Source organism: Thamnophis elegans, chromosome 8 (genome assembly GCF_009769535.1).
Source record: "Thamnophis elegans isolate rThaEle1 chromosome 8, rThaEle1.pri, whole genome shotgun sequence".
NCBI lineage: Eukaryota > Metazoa > Chordata > Lepidosauria > Squamata > Colubridae > Thamnophis > Thamnophis elegans.
Window position 1 is genome coordinate 44,423,664 of NC_045548.1, and position 13,601 is coordinate 44,437,264.

The following is a 13,601-nucleotide window of genomic DNA, read 5'->3' on the forward strand; positions in this document are numbered from 1 at the left end:
TTAAAACTTGGCTGCAACGCTTAAATGACACTTTTTAAGGAGGTGCATGGTTATATTTTTAACAGCCAGCATGGTCTCTATACAGGTTGGCTTGATTAGGTTCTCAGGCAATAAAAATCCAAAATGACCTGTATCACGCAATTCAAAGGCAAATGAATAGTGGATTCCAGTTTTATAGGCCCAATCCATTGAACTCCCAGAACTTACATCTGGAAAAAAAGAAAAACAATGTTTGGTTTAGGAAACAATTTGTTAATACATGTATCTACAACATTTGATGGGTGATCTCAGTTTCCCAATCTTCTGCAAAGATAAAGATAGGCAGCCTATACATTTTATAAATAAATAAAATAAAAGGCCCTCACGTAGTGGGGTAACTGCACTGAAAAGAGCAGGGCTAATGACTTCTTAATTATGGTTTGTTCCATGGTCAGCTAGATATTCAGCCTGGATTTAGCCTTTTCACCCACCATCAATGGAATAGGCAGGTGTGGATGTTTGAGGGTAATAAATTATTTGTATTGTTATGGTTCATTGCATAGTCAGCAGGATAGTCTGGGTTTAACATTTTTATCTACTTATCGAGTCCTTCCCAAGGATCTGAGATAGGCAGATATTGATTTTGGTGTTAGAGGTTACAGAATGTAAGCTGTTCTGAGTAAAAACTGACTTTTGCAATTGACTGATGGTGAATTTGTCAATGCTGAAGGTATTCAAGTGGTGTCCAGTTGTTTTGGGATTGCACTAAAGGTGCTTATTACTATTGATACTACCTTTGCTTTCTTTTGCCACTGTCTATTTGCAGGTCTTTGTATATTATTATCTTCTTTCTCTTCTATTCTGCTCTCTCAAGGTATTGCCATATTCACTATCCAGACATTTTTGTCTTTCTTATTGACAATTGTTAAGCTTTGGGAGGTTACGTGGCAGGTGTCTGTTGGTTTAAATTCCAAAAACCTAGAGCACTTAGCTTCTTATTATTTTACGATTAGAAAAGTGTCACACTCTCATCTTTGAGCTGCAGTGGTGTAGTGGTTAAAATGCAGTACTGAATGCTACTTCTGCTGACTGCTGGCTACCTGTAATTTGGCAGATTGAATCTCACCAGGCTCAAGGTGAAATATATATAGGGAATATATATGGAATTATGTGAGCTGTAGTCATATATATTGCATAAAACAGCAATGCTCAATTTGTGGATGATAGTGGAAAAGATTTTCCCCAAACATTGAATATACGAGCTGCAATTCTATACCAATTACTTATTTATCTTCCCAGCATTAGCCTGTACCTCCTTACATATTGGTACAAAAAGCTAGAAGCATAACTACTCATAGTTCAGAAGTAATTTATAGTTGGTATTTATTTATTTATTAAATTTATATGCTGCCCAACTCCTCAAGAATAATTCTGAACAACGTACAAACATTAAAACTGGTACTGTGTTTCCCTGAAAATAAGACAAGGTCTTATTGTATTTGAGCCCCAAAATAAGTGCTTGCCCTTATTTTCGGGGAGGTCTTATTATTTTTGAGATGCAGGAGGCGGCAATCATGGTCACCTCATGGCTGTTGCTGTGTTACAATAATTCCGGTGGGCAGGGGCCTGACAAGGGTTGTTGTCTTTAACAGCTCCGGAATCTTGGCTGCGTTAAACTGTCTAAACAGCATTCATCAACTGTTTAGCAGTTTGATTACCTCTTCTTCAGGCTTAGAAGAAGAGTCGAGCAAGCTATGTTTGGGCAGTGCTCCAACTAACCCCACCAGAGCATAAATCTGGGAAGGGAGTGGGAGACCCCCGGTTGCATAGCATTTCTCCGTGTCAAGAATTTCTTCTGCTTCTTGCTGCAGAATGAAGGCTTTCACCCGCCCTCAGCACAAAATCTGATTTATTATTGATTTCAAACGGGCAGAACTGATACTTGTGAACTCCTAATTGTATGTATAAATCTTTAACTTCATCTTTTTAAAGAATTCCTTCTGACAATTTACTTGCTAGAAAGACACAAAATGGCACCAAATAGCTTTGTAGGAGGGGTCAGGCTTTGAGGACATCTTTATGGAGCTCAGAACATTTAAAGATCAAGAAGTGATTTATTACCAAACTAAATAGTAATTGCTGGATAATCGGCTTGCCTGGACTTACTAATTGGGTAGATAAGGTTAAACCTGGAATGGCGTCTAAGCAGCAAAAGTCCCCCCCCCCCATTGTGTCGAAAAGTGCAGGAAGCTCGCCTGCCCCAACCACTAAATTACAGTCACTACTCCCCCCTCCCACTTCTGCAGGGGAGCCCCTGACGCGAGAAATTTTGCAAAAAGAATTAGTCGAAGCTTTAAAAAATCATGCAGCTGCGATGGAAATTAAAGAAGAGATATCTGCTGCTCACAAAGATTTGTCAGAAGAGCTTATGACCCGGAACCAGGAAATTAGAGGCAATATTCTGGTGGCTTTTAATTGCCTATCTGGCTACGTCTCAGGAATTGAAGACAGATTAGAAGATCTTAGTGATTCTAATATTAATCTGGTAACAAAAATGGATGTGATTCAACAAAAGGTTGGCGATGCAGAAAATGAAATTATAATGTTGCAGATAGACAGATGGAATTTGCCTTAAGGATAAGAGGCCTTCAAGAGAAAAATCAAGAAAATTTGAAGCAGATTTTCTCAGAAGCCTTTGATCAATTGATGGGGAGGCCAGGAGGGAATTTTGAATGGCAAATTGAAAAGATTTATCGTGTCAACTCTTGGCTTGCCAGACAAAAGCAACTACCAAGAGACATTGTGGTGTACTTTGCTATGAGGGATATGAGGAACGCGATATTGCAAGTGTCTTACAAAACTAAGCTTCAAATTGAGGGTCAGGAGGTGACTGTTTTGAAGGAAATACCACCTAAAATGCTGAGATCGATAAAAGACTATGCCTTTTTAGTTGAGGAGCTCAAAAATCGTCAGCTACAGTTCCGATGGGAGGCCCCAGTCAGACTTGCACTCACCTATCAGAGGCAAAGATACCGTCTTAACTCAGTATGGAAGGCTCGAGATTTTTACAATAATATATTGCAGGCTGGACATCCCCCTTTCCTGGACCCAGAGAAAGACAACAAGAAGGACAGGATAGACAGAAAGCTACTGAAGGATCAACAAGGGTGGATCAACTTCCTCTCTCAGAGTTACAAGGAGCCAAGGAACAAAGACAAACCCACGTGATCACTAGGCGAATGGAACAAGAGTTTAAAAAGCAACAAGCCTCACAACAAACATGCTACTGTTCAAGAAGCTACAAGTCTTAATTTAGAAGCAGGGGGTGGAGCCAGGCCGAAAATTAAATTTCAGGATTTCCAGATGGCTCTTAAAAAGCTTCAGGGAGCCAAAGATGACAACTAAGTTCTTAACTTGGAATGTTAATGGTTTAAATTCCCCACAGAAAAGGAAGAAAATAAATCATTATCTGAAACAATTCAAGAATGACATAATTTGCCTGCAAGAGACTCATATTAGATCTACTGATCAGAAATACTTGATTAATACAAACTTGGACAACACTTTATAGCTTCTGCTCCGGAGAAGAAAAATGGTACAGTTATTTACTTAAGAAAGGACATGAAAGCCGAATTAATTGAAGCAGACTCCCAAGGAAGATATATTGCAATAGATCTGGTAATAGAAGGGAAAAGGATACTTCTATTGGGTATATATGCTCCCAATCAACAACAAGATAAATTTTATAAAATGCTTCATGCTAAGTTAGTACATTGGGACTATAGATCCTGTATATTACTGGGCGACTGGAATGGCATTATGAATACCAAGAAAGATAAGAAGGCTTCTCGGCAAAATATTCAAATGAGAGCGAAACTACCTAAGTCCTTTTTTGACATGGTAGATGATTTTGAATTGAGAGATATCTGGCGAGAAAGGAACTCAGAAGAATATGACTTCACATTTTTTTTCTGACAGACACCAATCCTTTTCTAGGATTGACTTTATACTAACAACCAATGATTTGCTTTCTAGGGTAAAGAAGACGAAGATATGTTCCAGAGTCTTATCAGATCATAATCTGGTTTGGATGGAGTTGGGATTTGGGATGCAAGCAAGAAGGACTTGGAGATTGAATGAAAATGTATTTGGATATGAGGAAAAATTAATGAATGTAAAAAATTATTAAGAGAATACTTTGTTTTTAATATGAATAAGGGTACATCTATGGAAATGGTATGAGACGCAAGTAAAGCGTATATGAGAGGAGTTCTGATAAACTTAAATAGACTGCAAAGACGTAAACGGGGAAAAGAGAATTGAACTTGAAGAAGAAATTAGAAAGAGAGAGCAGGAGTTAATTCTAAAACCAGGAGACAAAAAGATTAAAGAAGCAATTGCCTTATTAAGAGGGCAATTTAATATGCTGATGTCAGACCAGGTAGCCACTAATTTGCTATATACAAAACATAACACTTTCTGTAATGCAAATAAATCTGGCAGATGGTTAGCATATTTGATTAGGAAAAAACAGAAATCTCGTAATATATCGAAATTACATTATAACGGGGAGGAAGTACATCAACAGGATGAGATCCAAAAGGCCTTTCATGAATTTTTCACAGGATTGAATATGAAAGATAAAATACAAGGTTTAGATATAGATAGATACCTGGATAAAGAAAAAATACCTATAGTTAAAGACGAGCAGAGGGAAAGATTGAACCAACCAATAACCTTGGGGGAAATTCTCCAGGTAATCAAACAGCTAAAGGTAGGGAAAGCACCGGGTACAGGTGGCCTGACATTAGCTTATTACAAAAATTTACAATTAGAAATGGTAGAACCTCTCAAGGAATTATTCAATATGATCCAAACGGAAGGGAGGGTACCCCCATCTTGGAAGACAGCTTTCATATCCTTGATACCAAAAGAGGATCTAGATCTTAACTCTACCAAAAAATGATAGACCTATATCATTACTTAATATAGATTATAATTTTTTTACTAAAATACTGGCGAATAGGTTAATGTTGGTTACTCAGCAACTGATTCATAATGACCGAACAGGTTTTATTCAAGGGAGACAAATGAGAAGTAATGTAAGACTAATTGTTAATACCCTGGAATATTTGGGAAAGAATAACCAAATTCCTGCTGTGCTTATATTTTTAGATGCTGAGAAAGCCTTTGATCGAGTCAATTGGCAATTTGAAAATATTACAAAAAATGCAAATAGGAAAGCACTTTTTACAATCAATTAAAGCAATATATCAGGAACAAACAGCTCAAATCATAGTTAATGGAAGTTTAACAGACTCATTCAAAATTGTGAAAGGTACAAGGCAGGGTTGCCCCTTATCTCCATTACTGTTTATCATAACTTTGGAACTATTGCTGAATAAAATACGGGGCTCAGATGATTTACAGGGAATCAAGATTAGGCAGCAAGAATATAGAGTACGTGCTTTTGCGGATGACTTGGTTATAACATTAACCCAACCATGGGAATCTAGTAAGGTTTTAATGAATATGATTAATCAATATGGTCAAGTGTCAGGATTTAAAATAAATTTAGGGAAAACAAAGATGCTAGTTACGAATATGAACACTAAACAAAGGGAAGAATTAGAAGGAATGACAGGATGTGAAATAGTTAAAAAGGTCAAATATTTATGGGTTTATATTTCAACCTCAAATGGGAAGCTATATAAGAATAATTATGAACCACTATGGCATAGCATACAGACGGAGATGAAAAATTGGGAGAAATTACAATTATCGTTGTTGGGAAGAATAGCAGCTGTGAAAATGAATATTCTACCTAAATTTTTATTTCTTTTTCAAATGATACCAATACTTTAAAAAGATGTGAATTTGCTAGAATGGCAGAAGGGCATTAATAAATTTGTTTGGGCGGGAAAGAAGCTGAGAATAAAACTAAAAATAATGCAAGATGTGCGTGAGAGAGGAGGCTTGAAATTACCCAATTTAAAACTATATTATGAAGCAGTAGTTTTATAGGTAATTAGTGATTGGATTAATTTGACAGATGACAGAATACTTAATATTGAAGGGTATGATTTGGTATATGGATGGCATGCTTATTTGTTATATAACAAAAAGGTAGATAAAAACTTTAAAAGTCATATTTTAAGGAATGCTCTATTGAGGGTCTGGAAAAAATATCAATATAAATTATGTGATAAGATACCCATGTGGGCAATTCCTAGACACGCAATAGAAAATATAAATATAGTACAAAAACAGGATGTAATTACATACAGATAGCTTCTTACCTTAGAAAAAGGTATATTACAGTTAAAACCTTTGAATGTACTAAAAGAAGAAAAGGCAATTCAATCATGGTTTCTGTATGGGCAGTTACAGGCCAGATGGAAAATAGATAAAAAAGTCAGCTTTATGCAAGTCGAGGATAATTTACTCAAACAAATTAGAGATCAAAGTCCAATGCATATAAAGAGATTATACAATGTATTTATAGAAATGGATTCGGAAACAGAACTAGTTAAAGACTGTATGATAAAATGGGCTCAAAATTTTGAAGAACCAATAATGTTGGATACATGGGAAAAGATTTGGGTAAGAAATGTAAAATTTACACAAGCCCAAAATATGAGAGAAAACTTTTACAAGATGTTTTATAGATGGCATTTAGATCCTTAAAAACTGGCTTCTATGTATCCGAATTTGCAACCTAAATGCTGGAGATGTGACTGTGTTGATGCTACTTACTTTCACATATGGTGGACTTGCAAAAAGTTTAAAGCATTTTGGATAAAAATATGGTGGATTATGCAAAATGTTCTCAAAAAAAGGATAAAGTTTACCCCTCAGTTATTTTTGTTAGGTATAATTACTGATTGTACAGTTCTAGAGATTAACTTGATTTTGCACTTAATAACCGCAGCTAGACTCTTGGTAGCGCAATACTGGAAGAAGGAAGATTTGCCTACGATTCAAGAATGGACATTGAAAGTAACAAACCTAGCTGAGATGGCTAAAATATCTGCATATCTTAAGGATCACTCAAACGAGAGATATAAATTGGACTGGAAAAGATGGATTGATTATATTCAAAATAAATACGGGACTAAGAAATTTCAGATAGCTTATGATTAAAGAAATTAGGAATGATATAAATTGTTTAGAGTTAGCCTAGCAAGGAGGAGTTAAAGCTCAAGTAAAAGATGTTATTAACTTTTTTTCTTTTTAACCTTATTTAGGCATGTTTTTGTTAAAGATTTATACCTTGTATTGGTTCTGGGAAGTCTGGGGGGGGGAGGATGGGGGGGGTTTGGGGGGGAGGGAAGTAAATATTTGTAAAAGCTTGTTTTTTAAAATTTTCAATAAAAAAAAACAAATAAGAATTTCGGGGAGGGCTTATTTTAGCACATACGCTCAAAAGCCCAATTGGACTTATTATCCGGGAAGGGGTTATTGTCAGGGGAATGGGGTACTACAGTATTATGTTCTTCATTTAATAAAATTTTAGTTTTTAAAAACTTTTCTCTATTACAGTATCATCAACAAAATTTATTTATTTTTTAAATCTAATTTGTCAGAGACACTCACACAAAGTTCTGGAAGCAGGACCGTATCGATACCTTATTCCATAAACAGACTGCAAGGCATTTACAGCATTAACAGCTGCAGATTCCTGGAAGATGACGAAGAAAAAAGAAAAATAACCCCCATGCATATTAATTATATTCTTATAATGAATGATATAGGACAAAGATTACCCATTTTTTTAATTTTATCCTTCACAATTTATTGCATCTTGTGCCCTCTACTGCTACCTTTGTTACCATAAATGAATTTTTTTCATGAATATCCTTGCTTAAAGTTATACCTTTCTGGTTATATGCATATCATTCATTATGAAGATCTATATATGAGAATATTACTTCAACATCAGCATAATAGTATTGGGACAGGCCATCTCATGCCCTACTGTCATGTATTAAGAAGCAACTAGATCCAAATGAGACTGTGGCATTTCTCTGTGGCATATATGTGGATATATGCATAATTTTGTATTTATTTATTTTGTCATGTTTATATAGTGTACATTGCAGGTGGAGACCCTCTGAGAGCTGTATGCAACAAAATTTCATTTTAATGTATGCCAATTAGTGTACATTCAAAGTGACAATAAAGTTATTCTAAGTTCAAGTCTAAGCTTTTCTATCTCCTCTTTTAGATTACATTAAGATGACTGCCCCACAATACCAAGGACATTCAATTAATTAGACTAAAGGGGAGACTGGCCACTTGTTTTAACATTCCAGCTCACTTTTAAATGTTATATCCTAACCAAGTTTAACAAGAGTATCATTCTCCCTATGAGAACTACAGGTTTAGGGTGTTATCTCATGCAATAATTTGTTTTCAAAATATTGTATACACCTTAGCAATCAATCAAGCCTGTTTTTTTTTTCCTGTGGTGCCATGAAGATATACATATAGTATATAGATAAAGTTATGTATAGGAACTCTTTGGATAGTTTCTTGTGCCAAACACTAGAACTCGAAACAATATGAAAGCCAGTTTGGTTTAGTGGTTAAGGCACCAGTCTAGAAACAAGAAGACTGTGAGTTCAAATCCCATCTTAATCATGAAAACCACCTATGGGTAGGTGACCTTAAACTAGTCTCAGCCTAACCCACCTCAAAGCATTGTTGATGTGGCAAAAATAGGAAGAAGAAAATGTATTAGATGTATTCGCTGCATTGATTTATTCATAAAAATAATAAAGGGATACAAACAAACATGGTATTCCAGGATACAAGTCTTTTAATATGCAGGTTTATTACAAACAAACAAACAACGAAGTATTTATGAAAGAAATCCAGTGACTGCTATATATCAAATCCAAACCAAACCTTGTTTGTAGTGAATTTCAGATACAAATGTTTGCATCTTTTTCCCCCTGTAAATGCAGTACATTTGGTTTGAAAAGCCTCTTTAGACCATAGAGATGCTCGCTACCTGTCCCTTGTTATTATATTTTTCAGGCTACTTATTTCTGAGTTTTCTAAACTAGCTTTTATACTTCAGTTTTGATTATGGGTATGAACATTATTTTACTAGAGTTTAATGTATTTATAATAGACTACACTTAAAAATAAGAAAATAGAATTGTTTAAAAGCAAAGGATCTGCAGAGAAATACCGGTATGTTACAGAATTTACTTTTTAAATTTTTATTTTATTTTATGTATCAAATTTATGTAACTGCCCATCTCAAGGGGAAATTACTCTGGGAAGCATGTGAAATAGTTAAAATGATAAGCTGCTAGACAATTCAAAATGGTAATTTTTACAGCATGATGCTCTAATTATGCAATATATGTTACTTAAAATAATGGTGTGAAAATATATATGCTGGCTTTTATATTTAAAAAAATCACTAGAAATATGCAAAGACTGTACAAAATGATAATTTACTTCGTAACTGGTTGTACCACCCATTAAACAGTCTTCTAATATGTTTTCCCCAAAATAAGACAGGGTCTTATTTTCTTTTTCCACCCCCCAAAAAATAAGGCCTTATTTTCAGGGAGGTCTTATTATTTTTGAGGTGCAGGAGGCAGCAAGTGTGGTCACCACATGGCTGCTGCTGTGTTGCAATATTTTTGGGGAAGGCTTATTTTAGTGCATGTGGTCAAAAGCCCAATTGGGCTTATTATCCTGTATGTGTGTGTGTGTGTGTGTGTGTGTGTGTGTGTGTGTGTCTTATTTTCAGGGAAACAGGGTACTTCTTAGTATTGATCTAAGAAGATGCTTACATTTGCTTCCCTTTAAAAATTAAAAAAATATTGCATCATATGCTAAAATTAATTAGGAAGAAGCAATATCATTAATGTTTCATAATATTTATATTTATAAGCTTTGAACACTTATTTGAATATGAAGTCCTGTCAAAAATATTCTTAATTCTGTTCATTTTAGAGGGAATTTATCTGTTTTAAGAATAGTAACTTTATGTGCATATTATAATCCATTTAATATTTATACATTGTCATGTGAAGGCTCATAGTTTTGAAATATACTGACAAATGCATAGAAAATATAAATCTTAACATTTTCTATTCATGATAATCGATTTATTTTGTATAACTTTTTCTCCTAAATTGTTCAGTGTGTAGCACTGTTACACTGTAATTACTGTTATGAAGTAATTATTAAGATTGTTCTTTTGTTACTGTTTTTAGAAGCAAAGTTATTTTTTCTACATTTGAACCACTGGGTATGTTAAAATGTTAATAATGTTAATGTTTGTTAATGGTAACATAATGTTAATGGTAATGTTAAAAAATCTTTTCCTAATGTTCATAAAACAATGTGACAGCAAACGAATGGATACAAGATATAATTGGGTGAATAAACATAATTAGGGTAAATACACACTTTGTTACAATATTCTGTTGGGTAAACTTCATTGGCTCAGTTGCCATACAAATAACCCATATGGCATGGTTTGGAAACCTGAAGATTATTTGCATATGCCATATTAAGAAAAATCAAATACTGTACAATTGCTTAGTTAAATGTGCAAAACCAATCGCTGCACCAGTGTCTAATCAAAACGGCACCAACTAAATTGGATAATTTTTTTTTTAAATCCTTGGAGACAATAGTGACACAGTTTATATGGCAAGGCAAGAAAGCACGAATTAAAGCCCAAACTTTACAAAAACGCAGAGAACTGGGAGGCTTCGGAGTACCCAACTGGGAAGCATACTATAACGCAGCAATCATGACATGGGTGAAAGATTGGGTGATGTTGAATAGAAGGCGCCTATTGGCTATAGAGGGACATGACCTCCCCCAGGGATGGCATGCCTCCCTCTGGCAAGAAAGAGACACCCCCCATAGGTACTTCATGGGACATTATATTCGGAAGATTTTGATGGGGGTCTGGGAAAAAATATTATCTTAGGGTTCCGTGTTGGTTGGCACCATTAGAGGCCTTAACACATCCGAGTTTATTTAATTGGACAAGAAACATAACGTATAAAGATATTATGACAGAAGAGGGCAACATAAAAACAAAGATGGAATTAGAGCAACAGGGCAGGAATTTGGAATGGTGGGAATATTTACAGGTTAGAAACAGGTTTAAAAGTGATAAGGCACGTTTCGGGATCTACCCAAACCCTCAGGGGCTAGATAAAATCTTGTTTGGTGGAGACAAAAAAATGTTATCGAAGATCTACCAATTTTTGACCTGCCAAGATACCAATGAAGAGATGGACAAAAGCCTTCTAACAGTATGGGAGAGAAACCTAGGTTATGAAATTGAAATGGGCAAATGGTGGGATCTATGGAGTAAGACCATTAAACTTACAACATCCACTGCATTCAAAGAAAACATATACAAGATGGTGTATAGGTGGCACTTCCCCCCAACGAGGTTAGCTAAGATGTTTCCTGGGTTATCTCCATTGTGTTGGAAATGTGGAAGAAAGGATGGCACATTCTACCATATTTGGTGGTCCTGTACTGAGGCCACGAAATATTGGAAAAGGATTAAAAAATGGTTAAAAGAGGTTACCGGGGCAAACATTGAATGGAGACCTGAGAACCTGTTACTAAGCATCAAACCAGATAACATAAGCAGTTCAATATGGCATTTGAGCCTGCATATAATTGTGGCCACAAGAATAACCTATGCACAATTTTGGAAATCCACCACTATACCGCCGGAAGATGCATTAATTAAAAAGATCTACGAATGCGCAGAAATGGACAGAATGACGGGTTGGCTGAGGGACAAAGGAGAAACAGAACATTATCTTAGCTGGAACCTATGGTATATGTGGGCGACTAGGAGAACAGCAGGGACTTAAAATGGGGAAAGTTAACATAGGTACTGTAATAGATCCCTGAATCTTGCAATGAGAAGATGTGGCTTAGAGATCTAATAATGAGGAAAGAAAGAAAAACTGGGCTGTGAATGACTGTCACCGTGGGGGGGAGGGGGGGTTGTATGTCTAAAACGGCATTTGTATCTGTATGTTTTATGTATGATTTGTCTTGCTTATGTCATTGTATTTATGTCGTTGTATTGTTTTTTTTTCTGTTTTTTAAAGGTAATAATGTTTAATAAAAATTATATTTTTTAAAAAAAAAGATATAATTGGGTGAATAAACATAATTAGGGTAAATACACACTTTGTTACAATATTCTGTTGGGTAAACTTCATTGGCTCAGTTGCCATACAAATAACCCATATGGCATGGTTTGGAAACCTGAAGATTATTTGCATATGCCATATTAAGAAAAATCAAATACTGTACAATTGCTTAGTTAAATGTGCAAAACCAATCGCTGCACCAGTGTCTAATCAAAACGCATTTGTTCAATTCTCATTTATTCCAATGAGTCGATACAATCTCTTAACTCAAGAATCAAAAAGATTTCCCAGCCTGCCCTACTATATCTTAAAATGCAGCCCCTCACACCGTCTCTGAAAAAAAATATCATTGAATTCAGTCCATATACCCAAAGATCAATGAATAAAAAACTGCAGCAATAAACCTGTAACTATAGCAACTACATTGCTACCCTATTTCTCATCTCTGTTTTCCCCTTCCTCTATTTCCTTTTTACTGAATTATAAACTCAGGGCAAAACTATGGGTTCTTAAACTTTATAAAGTACAATATGCTGATGCAGCTATATAAACAATTAGGGGGACTAAAAATGTAGCTATAATGGGAAGTGAAGTAGCACATGATTTTTTTTTAAACTAGCTTTGACTATGCTGCAGGGTAACACTTTTGTTCTCAAGAAGATATATATTCTAGGCTTCCAAATGGAGATTTGCCTGCAGTTCCACATCTGTGGGATGAGAAGTGCACTAAAAATTACTGACCTAAATGCAAAATTCAGTTTTAATTTGGACAGATTCCTTCAGTGGTTATATGAGCTGAGCTGAAAAGAACTCAGCAGTTGTTCTGAATCCCAGGTCTTTGTAAAAGGGGAAATGGGAGCTATGCAGCTTTGGGCTTCACAGTGTGATACTGATACTGTATAGCAAAAACAAAAACTTGTTTTTCAGTTTTGACTGTCACTGTTTTTATTTTGAGGAAACAGCTTTTATATATATTTATCTATATTTAACAAGAATAACTTTAATGTTGCATGGCCTTAGAAATACCTTTGCTGCTGATTCTTTACCAAACTCTTATCTCAGATAATATTGTATATACAAATTGCAACGAGCTCTAATAGCATCCTTTTTTAAATTATAGTACACAGAATAACTTTACATATTGGGCTAAGCAATGGTTTATTTTAACCATAGCTTACTGAGTTGGCTTACAGTCACAATGACTGCATTGATATGGCACATTAAAGCTCAAACCAAAGATGCTATATCATAAGGTAATACACTGTGTGTCATAGATCATGGTATCTTACATGACTGTAGCAATTGAATGAAAACTTCCCAATAACTAAAAACTGAAATAAACAAAAGAATATGTCTGCACTAGATAACACGTACAATGAGAGTTGTATATCCCTTTCTCCAGTTCCAAGACCTAAATAATTTAACACATTAATTCAGAGAGTGACTGGTAGCACA

The 13,601-nt window shown here is 35.2% G+C and overlaps 1 protein-coding gene across 1 annotated transcript in view; it reads right to left on the reverse strand.

The window, feature by feature from the left end:
• CPA6 (carboxypeptidase A6) overlaps nucleotides 1–13,601 on the reverse strand; it is a 36,299-nt gene continuing 22,698 nt past the window's right edge. The window contains exons 10-11 of the mRNA XM_032222272.1: nucleotides 7,576–7,660; nucleotides 1–209 (exon numbers count right to left, since the gene is read on the reverse strand). Coding sequence (XP_032078163.1) covers nucleotides 1–209; nucleotides 7,576–7,660 — 294 coding nt within the window. The remainder of the gene's footprint in view (nucleotides 210–7,575; nucleotides 7,661–13,601) is intronic.